At 35.5% G+C, this 22337-nt stretch overlaps 1 protein-coding gene across 1 annotated transcript in view; it reads right to left on the reverse strand.

Annotated features, from left to right (window-relative positions):
• The window catches only part of FBN2 (fibrillin 2), a 142539-nt gene that overhangs the window by 70887 nt on the left and 49315 nt on the right, over positions 1-22337 (reverse strand). The window contains exons 12-20 of the mRNA XM_081320291.1: positions 18162-18281; positions 16622-16747; positions 16135-16257; positions 14999-15121; positions 14357-14509; positions 13017-13070; positions 12157-12282; positions 7918-8043; positions 2847-2966 (exon numbers count right to left, since the gene is read on the reverse strand). Coding sequence (XP_081176417.1) covers positions 2847-2966; positions 7918-8043; positions 12157-12282; positions 13017-13070; positions 14357-14509; positions 14999-15121; positions 16135-16257; positions 16622-16747; positions 18162-18281 — 1071 coding nt within the window. The remainder of the gene's footprint in view (positions 1-2846; positions 2967-7917; positions 8044-12156; positions 12283-13016; positions 13071-14356; positions 14510-14998; positions 15122-16134; positions 16258-16621; positions 16748-18161; positions 18282-22337) is intronic.

The raw sequence follows: 22337 nt of genomic DNA on the forward strand, positions 1-22337 counted from the left end.
AGTAAGATAAGACTTTGACTGGCCTTGAAGCTCTGTCTTTTGAGATTTGCTGCTGAGAAAATGGAACAGGCTTGGGACTGCTTATCTGTGTGGCAGAGACAATAATATCATTTTAAAATTGGCCTGTCTGAACTATGGACAAAAATATTGACTTCTAGAACTGTATTGTAGAACTATTCTCCTGAAGAAGACATATATACTATTGCCGGATATGATGAAACACTTTAGAATGCTTTGGATTAAAATCTTATTATTAAACAACTTGTAATGGTTCTTTTTTTCTCCCTGGACAGAAAGGATATCTTTCTCATTGGACAGAAAAAATTGAACTTTACCTATATCTGCTTAGGGAAGTTTTAAGAACAGCTAGTTGGTTGGATAAACTCATAAAGACTACTTACAAAATATAAAATGGATGTTTCCTAATTAACTTTAAATGGTAAAAAACCATCCTCCTGGATTCACGGCTCAATTTTGAAGATCACGTAGGAGCCGTGACCAGGGGGGCTTTTGCACAGGTTCGCCTGGTGCGCCAGTTGCGTCCCTATCTGGACCGAGACGCCCTACGCACAGTTACTCATGCGCTTGTGACCTCCCGTTTGGACTACTGTAACGCTCTCTACATGGGGCTGCCCTTGAAGACCACTCGGAGGCTTCAACTGGTGCAGAATGCGGCCGCGCGAGTTGTAATGGGGGTTTCCCGATACTCCCATGTAACACCTCTACTCCGCGAGCTGCATTGGCTTCCGGTTGCCCTCCGGGTGAAATTCAAGGTGCTGGTTATTACCTATAAAGCCCTACATGGCCTGGGTCCGGGGTATTTGAGGGAACACCTGCTGCCGGCTTCAAACGCCCTTCGCCCAGTGCGCTCCCACAGGGAGGGTCTGCTCAGGGTTCCGCCGGTAAGAGATTGCCGGCGGGTGACACCCAGGGATAGGGCCTTCTCAGTGGGAGTGCCTGCCCTCTGGAACCAGCTGCCGGTGGAGCTGAGGACTGCCCCCGACCTCCGATCATTCCGCCGGGGCCTGAAGACCTGGCTCTTTGAGCTCTCGGGCCCAGGCTGAGGAGAAAATTATTTTAATTGGGGTTTTTAATAGCACAGGGTTGATTTAATTTTTTTTTAACTTGGCTTTTAACTTTTGTATGTTTGATTTTTAACTTCCTGTAAACCGCCCTGAGTCCTCAGGGAAAGGGCGGTATATAAATGCAATAAAATAAAAATAAATAAATAAATATTACCAAGAAAATACTGATGAATCACAGAAAGAAATTTTCTCCATGTTGAAATCAATACAAGAAACAATCGCTTTAGGTCGTGATAAGTTTAAAAGAAGCACAGAGATAAAAGAATATTTTTTTTAATTTTAATCTACAAACCCAGAAAATAAATACAGAGAAGGAACCAGCAACAAAGAAAACAGAAGGAAAAATAGAAAATGCTGACACAAATTTTGAGGTTCTGAAGGAAGAAAACTGTGGCTAGACTCAGATAAGTGAAGACTTAGAAGACACAATGAGAATATTGGAAATGGAGCCGACATTCTACAAATCAAAGTGTCAGAAATTACTGGAGGATAAGGAAGAAGACCTGATGGAATGGAAGAGAAAGCTGTCAATAGAACTGTGGGGAATTGGAGAAGGAGGGAGGCTCTTTAATGAATAACAACGGGCTGGTTCTTCCAAAAATAACTAAATTGATTCTCTTATCTCAAATAATGTATACAAAAATGGAGGAAGAACTATTTGATGATCCAAATGTACTGACTTGGAAAGTTAGTTGGCAAAGGAAGAAAGCTAGAATAAGACTGAAAGAAACAGAAGCTTTGACCTGTTAGAGGGAATGTTACATTATCAATTCGATGTTTGAATATGGTTAAGAATAGATTGTTAGAAATAGAAGTATTATTATAATCTGATTTGTAATCAGAATATCATATCTTGGTATAAAAAGGGAAAGAAGAACATGTTAAGAATTTTGAATAGGGGAAACCTTTGGTTACCCAAATATAACTTGTTTTGAAATTATAAATGACTGGGATATTTTGAACATGGATGGGAATTAAAATTGTAAAAAGCGAAAACAGGATTTAGACTGAATAAATGGATATTGAATGCAAATGCAATTAAGATATGTTTTGGTTAGAAAAGCTATTTTAAACTGACTTTTTTAGAAAAATATAATATCATTAGGCAATTCTATATTTACTTACAATAATAAGAATTGTATTTGCTTAATGTGAAAAAATATTTATTACTAGAAGGGAATTAGAACTGAAAAAAGCAAAAATAGGATATAGATTGAATAAATGGATAATGAATGTAAATGCAATTAAGATATGCTTTGGTTAAAAGATATTTTAAACTGACATTATTGATACCTTTAGAAAAATATAAAAAATGTTGATAGGCAATTGGATATTTATTTACAACAGTAAGAATTGTATTTGCTTAGTGTGGAAAAATGTCTATTACCAGATGAAAAGAAGATGTATTGGAGGGTGTAATATTGGATTAAGTATGAAGAAGCTTACATGTACCATGAAATTACTAATGGACCCAGTCATCACATTGTTTAATTAGGTACTTGATTGTAAAAACAGAAAATCAATAAAATATTTTAGATGGATAGATAGATAGATAGATAGATAGATAGATAGATAGATAGATAGATAGATAGATAGATAGATAGAATGTCACCAGGTAAGATGTTGCCTATATGGAGCTACTGTTCATCTATATTATTTCTTGGACATTAGCATATACTCTTCTTTTCTCTTTTAAGGACTATTGTCTAAACACAAATTAAAGAATTCATATTTTTTTTAAAAAGAAAACATTATACTCACCAATACAAATGAAGCCCGTAGAGTCTAGTTTGCTGCCAGATAAACATTCACAGATGAAAGACCCAAGATTGTTCCTGCAAGCACCATTGACACAAGGACTGCTTTCACATTCGTTTATATCTATAATCCAGAAGGAAATAGGTCAGACGTATTGTATGTTTCTGGAAAATATTATAATGTATGAATGTTGCCATGAACACATTATGCCAGAATGTCTGGAAAATGTGTTCACTGATCTAAGAAAAGTGTTAAATGTCTGTAATGCAAAGAATGTATGGCAGGCAGATAACAGTGCCTGCATAATTTTGTAAGTGATAATTAATTGGTTACCTCAAATAACCTAGAAGTATATAAGAATTTCAACTGAAACAGTTTTTCCAGAATGACTGTCTTGTGAGAAATCCAGAATACTTTTTAATGGAAGCAGCATGTTCTATGCAGTAATATGTCCAAAAAATTGTTTTTTCATTTATGGCTCCATAAAACTTTAAGATATTTTTTAAAACTATAGAAACTAAATGTAATTGTGTTGTGACTCCACTGACTCAGCCAGTTTGGAAAATAATACTCTATAAGTTGGGGGGGGGATGAAGGCAGTAATCTATATTTTCTTTTTCACATTGTCCTCTATTTTTTCCACAATGTTTTTAAGTAGTTCCATGTGAAGACATATCAACTGACAGTTGATACTAATTGTAGTAAAAGATAAATAAGGGAAGTTCTTAGTGACTTTATGGAGATTGCATAAAGGGTGGAGAAACAGACTCAGAAGACACTCTCCCAAACCTCTCAGGCTTCAAAAGAAACAGTGGAGATTTATACATTCAGAATTGCAAGATTCTGTTAACTAGCATTACAATATAGTGGTAGCTCATTTGGTCTGTTTCACATTTGGTATAAATGAGAAGGTTGACACACTGTTATATGATTTTATTGGCAAGAATACCTATACCCTTTTCCAGTATGTTTTTCTGACCTCTAAGCAGAACATGTCCAGACCAGTCTACATGATTAAATGATACAATGGACATGCTTCAGACATTCAAACTGGGGACAATCTGTAATGATATGTGAGAATATGTTTGATAGATGAGGGAAGGAAATGTTGCCTAAGGAAAAATCAGACAAGACAAGGAAGAGTCCCCAATGGCCTAATGGCCAGAGGAAGAAACTTAGAAAGGACCTCCACTGCTTTTAACTGCCTGATCCCATCCCATTTTATCTTGAGCTTGTATGAAATTCTAGACTAAGGAGGAGGGGGATTTCTGAGCTTAAAAATCTTGAAACTACCATTTTGAGTTCAGAATATTTTGGTGTACCTAAAATTACAAAGAAAATGAAATACAACCAATTTATGATTTAATGCACCAGACATTAACACAACCAGAATCTGTCCATCTGTCCATCCCTAAATTTTATCAGCAATTCAATCTGGAGAAGTATCAGCTTGGACAAGGTGCTGAAAACTTTCAATATTAACTAATCTAAATAAATCTAAGTTCCTCTAAAGTATATCAGTTTAATGCTGGCAAATTTCTCAAGAGGGTATGTGGGAATGGGGAATCCGTATTTTTTTTTTAATCCCATTTATATCCCGCCCTTCTCTGAAGACTCAGGGCGGCTTACAATCTAAGAAGCACAAACCAATGTGCTTAGCAATAGCCTTCATTCTATGTATATGCCTGCTTATTAGGGCTTTCGCCCCCCCCCAGCGGCATTATTACAAAGTCAGCTTATTGCCCCCAACAATCTGGGTCCTCATTTTACCTACCTCGGAAGGATGGAAGGCTGAGTCAACCTTGAGCCTGGTGGGACTCGAACCTGCACTAATTGCAGGCAGCTGGTGTTACTTAAGGAGGCATTAGCCCACTGCTCCACCAAGGCTCTTTATGTCCTGTAGTCACATCTAATAATTAGAAAGTGAGTCTTGTGACTTTGGCCAAGTAGCCTTTTTTGGGTGCCAAATGAATAGAGGTTTTTTCAGTCTTTTCCTCCTTCCTCTCTCTTCTGCTAACTTCACACACGTTTAGTGTTTAGAAACTCTCATAAATTTTAAAAATTGCCAGGGGTGTGGAGAAAATTTGCCCTTTTAAAATATGTCCATTGTTTAAGTGAACTGTAAATGTCTGTGTTCTTATAACTTTATATTTCTAGGCATATTATTAATGATAGTAAACCTGTCAAGCTCAACTGGCTGATGGTGTTAGAACCACCCAGATCTGGCAATATTCCATCTTTAGCACTTTCAAGGGTGGTCAGACAAGACTTTTGCATAGTTTTAAATGATTTCTAAACCCAGATATGCTGGGAGTTAGGTGGCATATAAATTTGATAAATTATGGTTCATCACAGTCAGCCAAATCTTTGGACTGGATTTGAGTACCAATATTGTTGGGTACACGATTTGTAAACACTATGGAGCAATATATAAGTCCAAGTGCTATTGCTATTTGCCACTTTTATCCATGAATTGAGTCCTTCCCAAGGGCCTGGGATAGGCAGATGTTGATGTCTGATGGTTAGAAGTATCATTGCAGGATGTAAGTGTTCCAAATAGAGCTACTATTATTATTATTTACTAAGGGCAATTGTATACAAACGTTTTTAAGACAAGCCCTATTCTTATATGGTTTGGACTATACTGTTGCATTTTTCAATACTCTTATTTTCTATGTTTTAATGTGCCCTTGAATATTTTAAATATTTGCTTCATCAGATTAAGTAAGAACTAAATAACATTATTTAAAAAAAATTATAACTTTCATTTCTACTTCTCATAGATTTAAGCCCAGATTATTCGATATTTTAATATTCTTATAGGAGTTTACAATCATCAGGATTTAACTTTGTTTAGAACAGGTTTTGGGGGAATTTATTACTTAATAAAATGTTAAAGGAAAAAAAAGATTATAAACAACCTGTTTTCCACTGTAATTTCTACATTAAAAACTTAGTTTAGCTGAATTTTCTTCTTCTATAAAAGTAACTTGTGTTATTTTCTTCTTGAGAATCAAAGCTAACATCTGAAATGTTTCTTGTGATTACATTACAATGATTTATGTATTGTTGTTTGTGTTCTGGATTCATGTATAACAGCGTGAACATGTTTATAGCTACAGCTGTTCTTTGAAGCTAAATATCAAGATAAACAGATACAGTTAGCATCTCTTTGTTGTAGTATTTCAGCCTTTAGTTTTTAATAAATTCTCCATAGTACTAAAATATTAAAACACATACACAACCATTTGAACTCCCGACAAAGGGCAACTTCAAATATCCTGCAAACTGATTTCTCTTAGCTCTTCTCCCTATTGTCTTCTACATGCATCAAATCTACCCTGGAAGTTTTCCCCAACTCTCTGAACCAGATTTCAGGGTCCATAAAGAGAAAATTAACCATCTGGTTGACAGCTTTTAAAACATGACATGCAGTACAATACTAAGCATGTTTATTTAATGCAAGTTCTCCCAGAGTTCAATATAATCTACGTTCATTTGAACAGAATTATGTTACATAAAATAACCCTGTTGCAATGTTGCAACAATCTTATTGTGTACAAAACATATCATATATCTTTTTACACAAATATATTTATGTTTCCCAATTATACAATAGAAATGTGATTTTTAAAAGATTGTAAAGATTTTCAGTTAGTGTTCAAATGATTTTGACTATGATGGAAACTGGTTGTTTAGAATAAACCAAAATGTAGACATGTATAAGGAGTATATGTTAATCATAAGGTATGTAGAAATCAGGAGCGAAGTTTTCACTGAACTTTTGGAAAAGCTCTGAGAAGGGCTGCTTCATTGGGACACTGATATTGAAGTATCCCTAGAAATAAATTGTGAATTTCTATTGGCAACAATATGTCACTGCTAAACAGACTGTTCTTTATTAATAAGAAGGTAGATTCCAATTAGACATTTTCAATTTGTTGTAAGGTGGTATATAAGATTATGATTCCATTGGCTATCATAAAGTCATTTCAGAACAAGAAACCATGTCCTTTATAAATGTGGATAATCTTGTGAGTTCCTGCTCAGCTGTACAAAGTACTACTCAACTTTTAGCTGTTCAACAAAATTGCTATGCCACCATTTCATTGAGCTCACCACTTCAGATTTTGCTGGTTTTCTTCACATTCGTCTGAATGCACAGAACACACTTCTGAAACTGGGCAGTGGGCAAAGTGAAGGCATTCATCTCACCATTATCAACCAGAGGTGCCTTACTTTTCCATAGCAATATACTACCTCATAGTAGATCAGTTCATCAACTGGAATTGACGTAGAACTTTTCTACCATTATTGCTATGTATATCTATGTACAATGCAAATCACATTTTGCTTTGCATGCAGATTTTACAGGTTGTAAAAGTTCAGCAGATATTAATGTTAGATAATAGTTTAGAAAGCTATCTAGATCAGGCTAACTTTGTAGTACGTGATAATATTTCCAAAATATTAATTGCCTGAAATTCAAACCCAGTAATGCAGTTATTGTTGAATAGAATAAACACACTTCCAGAATATTTAAATCAGGAGTGTCAAACTGCCGGCCCACGGGCCGGATGCGTCATCCAGAAGCTGCACCCACCCCATTGCCGGCAATGGTGAAAAGACTCCAATACGTTGCGTGACGTCACATGACATCGCGAGTTTGACATGTCTGACTTAGATAAATATGGCATGTCCCACCTTCACAAACAGCATTCAGAGGAATAATTGCTCGGTAAAACAATCTGCCCATAACAACTAAAAAACTGATGTAACTTTACAAGTTAACTCCCAATTTAGTTCCAGATACAGTATGTCCTGCTTGTCCAAAAAAGTTATATTAGTATTTAGTCAATCAGACTGAGATTGTTCAATTTTAATGTCTCAAAAATTAAAAAATTAGCTTACAATTGGAGTTGAAAAATTAAGAATGAACAGCTTTGGCACTTTACATTTTTTAAAAGAAAGAAGTCAGATTGTAATCAAATATTTTATCTCTACTAATACTATCAATTTAAATGAGAGAATGATTAAACAACAAAATCCCTATTTTTCAATTACAAATTATTACCTTCGCATGTGTCAGTTTCACTGCTGAATATATATCCTTTTGGGCACACACAGCTGTAACTTCCAGGTGTATTTCGACAAAGGCCATTATCACATAATAATCGATTTACAAAACATTCATCAATGTCTAGAAAAGAAATGAATAGTTCCAATTAGTTTATATGCTAAAAAATCTGTTCTTCTAAGAGCAAGCAAGCTACATCTTCATCTAGTACTAAGTTTTTCAATAATTGATTGTCTTACTTTAGAATATAATTGTGAAAAGTGTATGTTTTAATCTAATTAATTTATGATATGCAAAGTTAGGATTATTATTTGTATTATACAGTACATATTACCAAACTAGCTTTTATTGAAACAGATATTATATAAATATAGAAGCCGAACAATTTTTCATGAATAGGGTTCATGAGTTCAAAATGTAAAAAATATGACACACAACAACCATAAGCTTTCCACTAAATATAGTTGACAAATAGTCTGTTTAATATATTATGCAAATTAAAGGAGGAATTCTGTTTGGAAAACTAGAAATCATATTCACTGAAGGATAATAAAATTTTGTGCTAGTATGGTGATATAGAAGTATGGAGACTCCTGCATATAACTATAATAGATTTTGGGTGATACATATCTCAATTTTTTTAAAAAAGTCAGGGCAGAGGAAGAAGTTGGGCATTTCAAAAATAATTCCACGCCTGAGGAGATCCTGAAAACCCCATGAATAAAATGAAGCCTCAAGACTATTGCAGGTGGTTTAAAAAAAAAGACATGGATGGGTATTTTAAAAAGAATAAACATATAGAAATAAATAGAAAACAGAATATTTAAATATAACGTGGACCCCTCCCTCAAATCTTGAACTTTGACATGGTTTGACTTTCCTCCCATTCTGTTATCATAGCATTAGAACTTAATATAAACAGGACAGCCTGAACACCCATTTCTACAACACTCTGTTAGAGAGAATGGAAATCAAAGGTTGCATTGAATTAGAAGAAATATATATATATATTCACATGATAATGTTATATGTAAATAGTTCTTCAGTCCATACAGAAAATAACATCTGGAGTCAATTATTTACAATAGCACGGTCCTCAATAATTATAGCTAAGTGAAACTTCTAAGTAGCTATGTACCTGAGAAAAATTCAAGATAAATATAATTGCTATAGACATAAACAAAAATATTAGATAACAGAAAATTATATAAGGCATGAAAGTCATTTCCACAGTTCAGCTAAAGCAAGTAGGTACCTTATTTGGTAGCAGTGATATAAGAAGATGCAGGAGGCATTTTAGGGACAATATTGAAGCATCAATTCGTACTGCGCAGAAAATTATTTATGATTTTTACTAAGAAAACCACATGGATATTATTTATTTATTTATTTATTTATTTATTTATTTATTTATTTATTTATTTATTTATTTTATTTGTATACCGCCCTTCTCCCGAAGGACTCAGGGTGGTGAACAGGGCAGTGCATGTTAAAAGACAAAATACAAAAATTAAAAGAGATTAAACAAAATGCCCACAACTCTTACAATAAGTTAAAACACATTAAAAATAAGTTAAAACACATTAATAAAACCCAACCCCATCCCATCAGGCCAGGCCAGCTTGTTCAAAGAGGTAAGTCTTTAGATCGCGCCGGAAGGAGCGGAGGTCGGGCGCCATCCGGAGCTCAACCGGAAGATGGTTCCATAAATCTGGTGCGCCCACAGAGAACGCCGTCCCCCTGGGGGCCACCAGTCGACATTCTTTGACCGGTGGCACCCTGAGGAGGCCCTCTCTGTGGGAGCGCACTGGGCGGAGGGAAGTTGATGCCGGCCGCAGGTGCTCCCTAAGGTATTCTGGACCCATGCCATGTAGGGCTTTGTAGGTCATTACCAACACCTTGAATCTCACCCAGAAGACAACTGGAAGCCAATGCAGCTCGCGGAGCAGAGGTGTAACATGGGAGTATCGGGAAACTCCCAACACAACTCTCGCGGCTGCATTCTGTACCAGTTGGAGCCTCCGAGTGGTCTTCAAGGGCAGCTCCATGTAGAAAGCGTTGCAGTAGTCCAAACGAGAGGTCACGAGCGCATGAGTGACCGTACGTAAGGCATCGCGGTCTAGATAGGGCCGCAACTGGTGCACCAGGCGGACCTGGGCGAAGGCCCCCCTAGTCACAGCTACTATATGGTCTTCTAAAGAAAGCTGTGAATCTAGGAGGACTCCCAAGTTGCGCGCCCTATCTACGGGGGGAAATAACTCACCCCCCCATAGAAAGAGATGGGATATCCTGAATATCCCGAGATGCCGGTACGCACAGCCACTCAGTCTTGTCAGGGTTGAGTTGAAGCCTGTTCCTCCCCATCCAGACCCGAACCTCCTCCAGGCAACGGGACATCACGTCGAGGGCATCACTGGGGTGGTTTGGGGTCGAAATGAAAAGCTGGGTATCATCAGCATACTGATGATACCCAACTCCAAAACCACGAATGATCTCACCCAGCGGTTTCATGTAGATGTTGAACAGGAGAGGTGAGAGGACCGACCCCTGAGGGACTCCACAAGCTAGAGGCCTCGAGGTCGACCTCTGCCCCCCTGCCAACACCGACTGCGAACATCCCAGGAGGTAGGAGGAGAACCACTGAAAAACCGTGCCTCCCACTCCCAATCCCCTGAGACGCCGCAGCAAGATACCATGGTCGATGGTATCGAAAGCCGCTGAGAGGTCTAATAGGACTAGGACAGAGGAATATCCCCTGTCCCGAGCCCTCCAGAGATCATTCACCAGCGCGACCAATGCCGTCTCCATGCTGTACCCGGGCCTGAAGCCCGATTGGTACGGGTCTAGATAATCCGCTTCATCCAGAACCAGAGGGAGCTGATGCGCCACCACGCTCTCAACAACCTTTGCAAGAAAGCGAAGGTTGGACACTGGACAAAAGTTATTTAACACAGCTGGGTCCAAGGCAGGCTTCTTGAGGAGAGGTCTCACCACCGCCTCCTTCAAGGCGGCGGGGAAACTACCCTCACTCAAAGAGGCAGATATAACCGCCTGGAACCAGCCTCGTGTCCCCTCCCGGGCTGCATAGACCAGCCAGGAAGGGCACGGGTCCAATAAACATGTGGTGGAGCTCAGCCTCCCCATAATCCTGTCCACTTCCTCCGGAGTTACAGGATCGAACTCCTCCTTTATTTTATAGAAAATATAAAATGTAAAATGTAAAATAAATGACAATATATTGTTGGATGGTACTCAATAGGCTACTGAGGGAGAGCTGAGGATTTTTCAAAGAACTAATGGTATGGCTAAATTAAAGCCTTCAAGATGTCTAGTTGCCATATAATAGGCATGAAAGATGAATGAGATTTTAAAATTTAGAGAAAGAAACATCAATAACCTGTGTTATGTTGATGACACTAATGTGACAGCCAAAATGCAAAGCATCAGCACATCTGGTAATAAAAAAAAAGGAAGACAGTGAAAAGATGAAACTAAAATTAAACCTAAAGAAGACAATGGATACAACAATGTGCTTTAGAACTGACAAGGTAGATATCAAAATGGATGATAGCTTCTGTGTTTTAGGATCAACTTATCCATAATAAAATAACAAATAGTCAAGAAATATGCTGTAAACTAGAACTTAATAGAGGAGCCATGAAGGCCTTGGAAAATAAATTCGGATGCCGTGCTGCATCTACCTTTACAGTATTTAGAATAATGCAAGCAATGGTATCTCCTATAACACTTTGTGGAAATGAAAGTTGGACTGTGAAGAAACAAGTTAGGAAGAGTTCTAAAACTTTTCAACTTTGATGTTGGGAGACTCCTGAGAATACAATGGACAGCCAAGAAAGCAAAGAAGTGGATCATCGAAAAAAATCAACCCAGAATAGGGCGGTATACAAATCAAATCAAATCAAATCAAATCAAATCAAATCAAATCAATAAATCAATAAATCAATAAATCAATCAATAAATAAATCAATAAATAAATAAATAAATAAATAAGTAAGTAAGTTTCAAATTATTGTATTTTAGACACATTGTGTGAGGACTTACCCCTCTGGAAAATATCAAGGAGAAAGATGATCCCATTTGTTCATAATTGTTATATGATACATAGTCAATAATTTATTGATAGTGATGACGTAGTAGAGTCACTATTCTTTCTGTGTATGCAAAATCTTAAGGTATTATAACAGTTTCAGAATGAATACTATTCATGTAACATACCAACACAATTTTGTCCTGAAACATCTGATTCATATCCACTGTTGCAGTTACAACGATAGCTGCCACGTAGGTTTTCACAAATCCCGTTAGAGCAAATATCAGGATCTAAAGCACATTCATTTATATCTGCAATAATAATATAATCTGTCAAGAGTATATCTTGCAATATTTTTATGAAATACCAATGATGTATTTATTATTCATGAAGTCAGCACAGGTTTATATTTTATATGAACATTAACAGATAAAATAAAAAAAATCTTGGCTAGAAATCTAGAGACATATGTATTGTTATTTAAAAATGGCATAATCAAAACTTCCAATATATTACAATGTATTAAAACAGAATGAAACCAATATGAAAGAAAAGAAAAGCTAAACTAAAGAACTAAACTAACTAAAGAAACGAAACTAACTAAAGAAAAATCTATAGTTATTATAACAGTTTACATGCACAAGAATACAGGTAGCCCTTGACTTATCACCAGTCGCTTAGTGACCATTCAAAGTTAGGATAAGATAGACCCCCACCAAAAGGTACTTATGACCTGAATACAAAGTTTTGATGCCCCCCCGCCTGTGGTCACATGATCGCATTTTGTGCACTCGTCCACTAGATCACATTTGCAGCTGTTTGTAGCGTTTTACAACATATTTTTTCTGGAAGCCAGCATTTACTTTCCATTTCCAGCAAAAAGTCCATTGCACACAATGGGTCTACTCTATGTAATAACCATTAACAATTACCGCAAGCCAAAAAATCACACGATGATCCGCTTAATGACCATTATGACTGTAATTTGAAGTTTTAAGTCAAAGACTAGATTTACTTAATATATTTTTGTATGTGCATATTTTACCTCTTCCATCCACAGTAATTCCTACTCCTCCACTACAAAGGCCATGGAACTCAGCTTCACATGAGAAAATAAAAATAGTGAAACACAATATAATTAGAGCAACTATATTAAGTTTTAATATTTTTCAATATTTTACTAAAGTTAAATTCCTTGAAAATTCTACTCTTGTTCTTACACACTTCAACGTAATTAATCCTATTCACTTATAAATAAAATAACATCAGAAACTTCCTAAAATAACAGTAACATAATTTTAGTTTTAATTTCCTACAGTTATTCTAAATTAGATAAATGTAGTCAAGTTTACACAAATTACTTAGATGGAAACAAACCTTCTATTACAATCAATAGATTATATCTTCATTTACACTGTAAATGGGGGTGGCCAGCTTGTTCATCTTCAGAATATTAGCATGTGCTAAATACCACCCCAGCTCCACAGATTCCAAAATTTCTGGACAGCTACACTACACTGTAATAGAGCAGTATCTCAACGAATAATTTACCATTGGCAAATTGGTAAAATATGCTTCTCTGAAATGTAAGTATTACTGTCATAAAAACAAGTTGCAAAGTATTAGTTTTATATTCAATATGCTCTATTTTTATATTTAAAAAATTAACAGTCATTACTATTAACTTCCAAAATGTTTTCTTACCAAAATACTTAACTAGAATCCGAGCAATTGATCTACGATAAAGAAATACACAGCATTTGCACACACCATTTGCACGTTATGGAATATGAGCAAGTAAGTTTTTTGGAACAGAATCCAGCTCAACATTTAGATCCAATTCAATTCAACTGCATTTAATGTTTGGATTAATTTATTATGAATGTCCTGTGTACATGCAGTTTGCTTTCCACATTCTTATTTTGTGCTATATTGTGTAATATTTTTGTTTACTAAAATTGAATTCAATCCAAGCAAGTTTCTTGTATATAAGCAGTGTGTAATGCTCTCAAGAACATAAATCTTGAAGGAGAACAGAGATCTATATTACTAGTGGTTTAAAGACAAATAATTTTTCCTAAGAAAAACACACATAAATATTAAAACTCCCACTAAAAAAGAGATATACTTTGATCTGAAACTGATATGAAACAGCACTAAAAGCCCAGCAGAAAACAAATGTCTTAGACACATAATATAGTATTTTGGGAGAAAGAAAAAGAAGGCCTTCCCTCTCTTTGTTTGCAATGCTAACAAAAATGGTAGTAGGTTCTTCATAATAAAAAAACCTGCTTTTAAAAAATACTGAACAAGATTTATAATCCATCATTTATTTGCAATTTATTATTCATACCAGGTATGAAGTTCAAAATGATATCCCATTACCTGAATTCTTGGCAGGACATGGGTGGCATGGTTCACCAAAGCCATAGTCTAAATTGGCACAGCAACATTCAGATTTTGTCACTGCTCCAGGAAAAGGGCGAACACATACCCCCTTTTTGATTCCACCATAACATGTGCTTCGCATATGAGTGTCTAAGAAAAGATGGGAAAAACAATACATAAATTGTCTTATTCCATCATGATATAAATAAGCATTCTCATTTAAAAATGAATCCAATTTTTACATCTAAAATTTATGGATTCATATGGAATTCAAGACTTAATTTCTGTAAAATTATATACCAGTCAAATATTAACATCCAGCTGTGGTTTATGTAATTACTGTTTCTAAGTGGGCATTCTATCTATGTTGCAAGTTTTTTCTTAAGTCGCATACTAAAGTTTATCAATTAATTTCCTGGAGAAAAACATGCTATTTCAGATATGAATGAATCCATGGTACTGCTATATGTAACTTATTACTTTCTTGTTAATCAAAGAAATATTTGTTGCAACAGATGATAATATTTAAGCAGGGTTCGACCCAATTAGCACTTGAATGTAAAACCACTAGTAAATCTCAAGGCTATAGGTTAAACGTAAAACGTTTTAGTGGAAAAAAAGTGAGGAAAAAATACTTACCTACACAAACTCGTCCATCAACTCCAACAGCTAGTCCAGATGGACAATCACAACGAAATGATCCTTCTGTATTAATGCAGTGACCATTCATGCAAATACCTGGAGTCTTGCATTCATCAATATCTATTATAAAAAGAAGAAAATTGTACACATAATTAAATTTAGTATTCCCTATGTGAAAGCCAATAGATCGTATTGCTTAAAAAAATCAAGAATCCTATTAAGTAATACAGGATTGCTTGATAAACAGTTAATATGGCTTTTTTCAGTCAATGAATATTTCCTACCATTTTTAAAAATGTTCACTATGCTACATTCATAATCATATAACCCAGTGGTCCCCAACCTTTCTGGCTTCATAGACCAGCAGCAGCGGTAGCAGGTAGGAAGTAGTTTTCGCACATGTAACCTAGATCCTGCACATGCACAAATGAAGCTTTGCATGCTTGCCTCCGCTTGCATGGTCCAGTTCCCAACAGCCATGAATTAGTACCGGTCCATGGCCCAAGGGTTGGGGACCCCTGATATAATCTATACCCTAATGCAGTTGAGCACTTGGGGACAACTTTTTAAAAAAACTATTTTCTGCAGCCAAGAATAAGTCCATATTGTCATAAAGGAATTAGAAGTGAATGGAGCCATTTTTCTCTCTTTCTTTTATTTGATATTTAAACTTATCCAACATCTTAATGAATGAAAGAAAAAAAGTATTGATTTTCTATTGAATTTTATCAGTGCAAATAAAATTGGTGGGATCCCAGATAGTCCACAAAAAGATTGTCTCTATGAAGTATTCTTACTTATGTGATAAATGACTATTATGTGTAATTAATTCTCCATGATTGTTCAACAACTGTTATTGAAAACAATCTGGCTTAATATTATGTGTAGCTCCAGTGATGTTATCTGGTTTTAATTTGGCAATTTCATTAAACCTTTTAACAACAAAAAGACAGCACATGCATGCTATAAAAAATAAATATTTTCATTACACTTTCAAAAGCAGAAAACACATCACAAATAAGAGTTTCTGGGAGTTAAGCGGCACAAAAATTTAAATTTAGTATTGTTGTTATATCAGTATAGAACTTTTCATACAAATACTGGTCTCATCAAGATAAGTATAATATATATACCAGTACAGTAACGTCCATTAGGAGCCAGGACAAACCCAGGTTTACAGATGCACTTGAAACTGCCATCCTCGTTGATACACATTCCATTTAAACACATGTTGGTAGTTGTACATTCATCATGATCTGAAAAATAAAGCATTAGAGATTACAATTGAAATAATATCTGAAATTCTAAATCCCAGAAGATTTTTTTTCTACTCAGAAATAGGGTTCTGATCTAATGGAAACTCCTGATGCAGGACAAAAAGATAGGCCTTTTTTAAATTAATTTTCCTCCTCTTGCCAATCCCATTACTCCACACTTCAAAACTTGACAGTATCCAATATAATTTTCTAATCCATGGAGTGCATCTTTAACTAGGCAATTTGCAAGCTTTTCTCAGGAAATTTGCATTTCTCATTAGCAATAAATGTGAGCAATTATGATAAAGCAAAGCTATTAATTCAGAGCTCACCTAAAATATAAAATAAAATAAGAAATGCATACCAACACAGTTTTTCCCATCAGTTGTCAGTTCAAAGCCAGCATTGCAAATGCACTGGAAGCTTCCATCAGTGTTCACACAACGACCATTCTTACAAAGGACACCATTCTGGATACACTCATCAATGTCTGAGAAAAACAAATAAAAGTAAATATTTCAATAACCAGCTCTTATTTTATTTGCAAGAGTTTTAAGGCTACCTTCGTCATCTATAAATCATGGGGACCCAATTATTTTGTGACTCAAGAGCCAGAGGCGAGAGGTGGAGCAGCAAGAAATAAAATGGATTTGGCAAAGCATAAAATGGGTATTTAATATAAAAAACACATGTTTTAAACCCCTTAAATTTTCCAAATAAATTTATTCCTTATGTCCGCCACTTTGTCACTATCTTTAAAACCAAAAATTTTGAAACCACTGACCAAAAGTTACTGGCAGATTAAGAAAGAGCACAAGTAAGTTTTTCTAACACAAATAAAGTTAACTGCAAAACTAAGCCATGACTCTGACCAAGGATTAAAACAATCAAGATTCTGTTCTCCACATATCAGTTGCCTTCATTGCATTAAAAATAATGCATGAGACACCATTAAATCAGTACTCTTTAATCCATACCCATATTGAGGCCCTAACTTGGATTATTACATTTTCCCCAAAATCATTCCCACTCCCAGTGGTATAGTAGGTTAGGGCCTATTTTGAATAAGTGTTCTTGTCTTGAACAGGAACTTCTGCTGAACTTTGCTGAGTATGAATTCCCCTCTGGCTACTGTATGAAAAGTTCTGGAATAAAACAGATAACCATATTTTTGTTCTAGTAACCATAAGCTTGCATTGCATACACACCTATGAGAAATTATACTAATTGCAAACTTCCACAATTAAGCATGACTGAAGAAAAAAAAAGCTGGATATGCAGACATATTATCATTAATTTTCATTAACTAAATGGAGCACTCAAGGCAGCAAGAGTGTTACAGGCTTTCAAGTTTAAAGCCTCAGGACATCCTGGATACATCTGAGATCATATTGAAATCTAAGCTCTCCTGATCAGTAGAATACTCTTTATCACTTGAGTCCAATATATGCTAAGAATCACTAGGACTGTTGACAATAATTTTAATGCATCAAGATCAAAATAGGTCTAGAAGCTTCTTCAGATTTTTTTAGTGCTTTTCTGGCAAACATTAATTAGAAAAAAAATGGAAACTATGGTTGGAAAAAAGGATCACTGAAATCTTATTAACAGAACCAGTAACTGTTTTATTACAACTGTACATATGGAATGTTGCTTTACTTTTTCATGGTTCATTCTCAAAATGAGATACATGTGTGTAGAATCACTGGAGTTAAACATGATACATTTTGTCAGATTTTGCTTCATTATACCATAAATTTAATTAAATATCTGCAAACATTAAATCATTGTCATGGTTTATTGAACAGACAAAATAATCTTGCTTTCAGAGTTGAATAAGGATCAGACTCAAATCAAAGATAAGCATACGTTGAATTGATAATGTGCAAATAACATTTTCATACCAATGCAAGCCTGCTTAGTAGGTGTTCTTTGGAAACCTATATGGCATTTGCAATAATAAGAGCCAGGTGTGTTCACACAGTCTCCATTAGAGCATGGATTTGATATACACTCATCAACATCTGTTGGCATCAGAAAAGAATGCAATCAGATTTCATAATTTATACATAATAGGTTTTTTTTATAAAATACAGCATTTCATAAACAAATACAATTAGCTTACATCAATCACATACTAATTCAGTGCATCATTTTAAAAATAAGAGAATAATTCTCAAAGTAAAGCAAATTTAATATAAACTATTTTAAAAATAGAAAATATTTAATTCCATGCAAATAAAATCTTCAAAAAGAAAATAATCAAATACAGACCTTTACATAAACTAATTATTAACACTGATTACATTCTCTTTTTTTCTGTTGTTGACTCTAGCGATCTTGTCATAGAGATTTAAATATACTGATTTTTAAAAAATATAAAATGATTAACAAAGCAAAATACAGTATCATATAAGTCAAGTAACATTAAAGTATTCCCTAGTCATAGATCTTTATTCTATAGGAAAGCTAATGCTGAAATAATTATGAGCTGCACTGTGCTTGGAGACACTTCCTTATGTTACTGTCAGATTTCCTGTTCCACTTGATTTTAAAAAATTAAGCTACTTCATTTTTTTTAAAAAGTGAATGAAGCGACTAGCTTTCTGCAGAGCAAACTGCAATTATTAGAGAATCCAGCACTTTCTTTTCCCAACAGTACTTTTGCCAAGAAGCTCTGTGGAACAAAAAATAATGGCTCCTTAGATATACTTTGAAAGTAAAGATTACATGCGACTAGCACAATGCTTTGTTTGGCAATGTGCCCATTTCTAAATTTCTAAAGTGTGCTTAGAAAAAAATAATATGTTTGCTAAGTCCAAAAAGGCACACACATCTGTGAGAGAACCCAAAGCATCTTCTCAAAACGTTAGATATATGCATCTGGCCAGAAAAGGACACATACCCAATCTCATGCTTTTTATACACATTAGTTTAAATGAATACACATTTATACATTGTTTTTGAATGAAACGCATTAAAAGATTGAACATACTGTATAATTTTGAACATATAAAAACATTTACAATATAAGCTTTTGTTTAAGGCAGAGATATTTATACAACAAAATGAGGATCATTCCTGATTAAACCAAGATCAAGTATAAACCAAGTATAGATTCCTACTTAAAATGGGAGGAAGTTGTAAAATTAAAAAGCAATTATCCTTCATTGTAGATTTCAAACTAGCCAACAGATTAAAACTTCCTTATCAATTTGCAACAGTGGTATTTGAGATGCAGGATAAAAGTTCAATACTCAATTAAATAATAATGGTCAAATTCACAAGGGTGGTTTCATTTGAGCTACTGGATCTGGATCACAAAGACCTAATTAACACTGGATAGTGGCAAAAAGTGAATCAGCTTTTGATGCCATGTCATGATTATCCAGATTTTTGGCAGCAGAATCTGGTAATCCTAATTTCATTACAGATGTGAAACAAATCAAGGCGTCTTAAACCCTTCAAAAATAATTGAAAATTGAAATTAATTATCTTGAACACTTTTTTTTAACCAAATGGCAATAATATTTGAACACTATCACTAGTGTCTACCTTTTCTGAAATGGAAATAAGCGATTTCTAGCAGCTAAATATAGCACAATATGCCACATAACATCTCATTCAACAATCACAATCCCAGCTCCCTGTTGCAATTGTTAGGCAACTGCATGGGTTGTTGCGCAGATAGAACAAAAGAGCTGTCTGCCTAAGGAAAGGCACGCAGCATGCCTCTATGAGCAGAAGGGAATTGCAGCGTTTTCTCCAGACCCACGTACAGAAAGGTATTAAAATTAGGTATTAAAAGGTATTAAAATTCAACAAAGCTAAACATAATATTAGAAAGCTTGACAGCGTCTATTTCTATTAAGTCTGGTTTGTCACAAATAAGATACATGTTGTATCTAATAAGAATGGCATAAATAAAATTTTATAATTGCTATTGTTTGACTTGTAATATACTGGTGGGCATGAAGTATTTATGAAACATAAATGTTATCTGGCATAAGCCTCCTAGCAGGTGCAATATACACAAGAGTATGGTGGTTTTCAAGGTAGATTCTGTAGAAGAGATGCCATAGAGAGCGTGAGCATGCTTGAAGTTAAACTGTGCCTCGATTGCTATTGTGGCTTATATGCCAAAGTGTACCCAGATTATCACCAGGGCTTTTTTTGTCATAGAATGCACTGGAACAGACTTCTGGCACCTTTTTCTTTATTTTCCAGAGTTGCATTCTTTTCCTATTGTTTCCCTTCCTATCCTCGTTTTGTTTTTGAAAATGCCCCGCTGGTGGTACGGTGCGAGCTAGAAGGAGCCATGGGGTGCCAGAGCAACACAGCCAGCATAGCTTGATTGGCTGGGTCGGACCATGTGGTGTGGAAGCCGATGGTGGCGGTGGGAGACACATAAACATAAAGGCCATCTTTCACAAGAAGGTGAGTGAGCCTTTTGCCTTTCCTTACAGAAGGTGGGATGTCAGGTAAAAAAGAGGCAAAGTGAGAGGAAAGAAAGGCGACTGGTGTGGAAGCTTGCCTGACAGCGAAACTTTGCTGTTTTGGTTCCTTGGGTAGTTCAAAGGCTGGGATGTCTACGAAAATCTCTTTTTAGTCTTTTATACTTTATATTCAAACTGCAGAGGGGTAGAATAAGAATAAAGCCAATGTCTTGTGATTTGGAGGTATTATTATTATTAATAATATATATTAATTATGTATTGGTCAGATGTAAAGGTAGACAGTATGAGGTTTAATCAGGTCTATTTATTAAATTGGGTTTAACATAAAGGTAAATTAAAAGTAATCTGTTCACTGACAAAGTTTCAACTTTAATTTGTTTCAAGTCAATATCCATATTAAACTTCAAATGTAAATTTTTCCACCTTCTTAAAAATAATTCAATCTTTTACAAGCAACCAAATTTTGTTTTATTGGGCCAATTCATTCCACATAGAAAGCTGACGTTTCCACTCATTAAATTAAATGGGTATGCCAGTGGTAAATGTCCCAAAAGATTAATAAAATGCCTTCTTGTAATGTAAAGCCACATAGTGCATGGTAACATTAATAGTATTAACTTACCTTGAACAAAATCCTAGTCTTTTAGATACACTAAAAATTGAAGGGTTGTTTTTTTAACTACAAAGGTAAACCTTGTAGGATGGCAAGGCGGGTTGTATGATGTGTGAGTTCCGGCACCTTTTTTTTTCCCCCAAAAAAATGATTATCACTATTCTATTAGCATGAAATGCTACATAAACAAGAGAATTTTATTATAGTCACTGACCAGAATAGAATACAGTTATGTATACAGTTATGTCTAAGTCCAGTAACTTACTTTATATCTTTTCTTTGGAGAATAAAATGGATTTACAAATAAAAATGAAAAAAAATAAAGTTAAAGAATAACTACAGGAAGAGAAGGGACTTCAGGAAGAGAAGAATATTGTTGTTGTTAGCTGCGAAGTTGTGTCCGACCCATCGCGACCCTATGGACAACGTTCCTCCAGGCCTTCCTGTCCTCTACCATCTTCTGGAGTCCATTTAAGCTCATGCCTACTGCTTCAGTGACTCCATCCAGCCACCTCATTCTCTGTCGTCCCCTTCTTCTATTGCCCTCAATCTTTCCCAGCATTACGCTCTTCTCCAGTGAGTCCTTCCTTCTCATTAGGTGGCCAAAGTATTTGAGTTTTAGCTTCAGGATCTGGCCTTCGAAAGAGCAGTCAGGGTTGATCTCCTCTAGGACTGACCGGTTTGATCGCCTTGCAGTCCAAGGGACTCGCAGGAGTCTTCTCCAGCACCATAGTTCAAAGGCCTCAATTCTTTGGCGCTCAGTCTTTTTTATGGTCCAACTTTCACTGCCATACATTGCAACCGGGAAGACCATAGCCTTGACTATACGTACTTTTGTTGGCAGGGTGACGTCTCTGCTTTTTAGTGTACTGTCTAGATTTGCCATGGCTTTCCTCCCCAGGAGCAAGCATCTTTTAATTTCTTAGCTACAGTCCCCATCTGCAATGATCTTGGAGCCCAGGAAAATAAAATCTGTCACTACCTCCATTTCTTCCCCATCTATTTGCCAA

The sequence above is a fragment of the Vipera berus genome (assembly GCF_964194415.1).
Source record: "Vipera berus genome assembly, chromosome: 2".
Classification (NCBI taxonomy): domain Eukaryota; kingdom Metazoa; phylum Chordata; class Lepidosauria; order Squamata; family Viperidae; genus Vipera; species Vipera berus.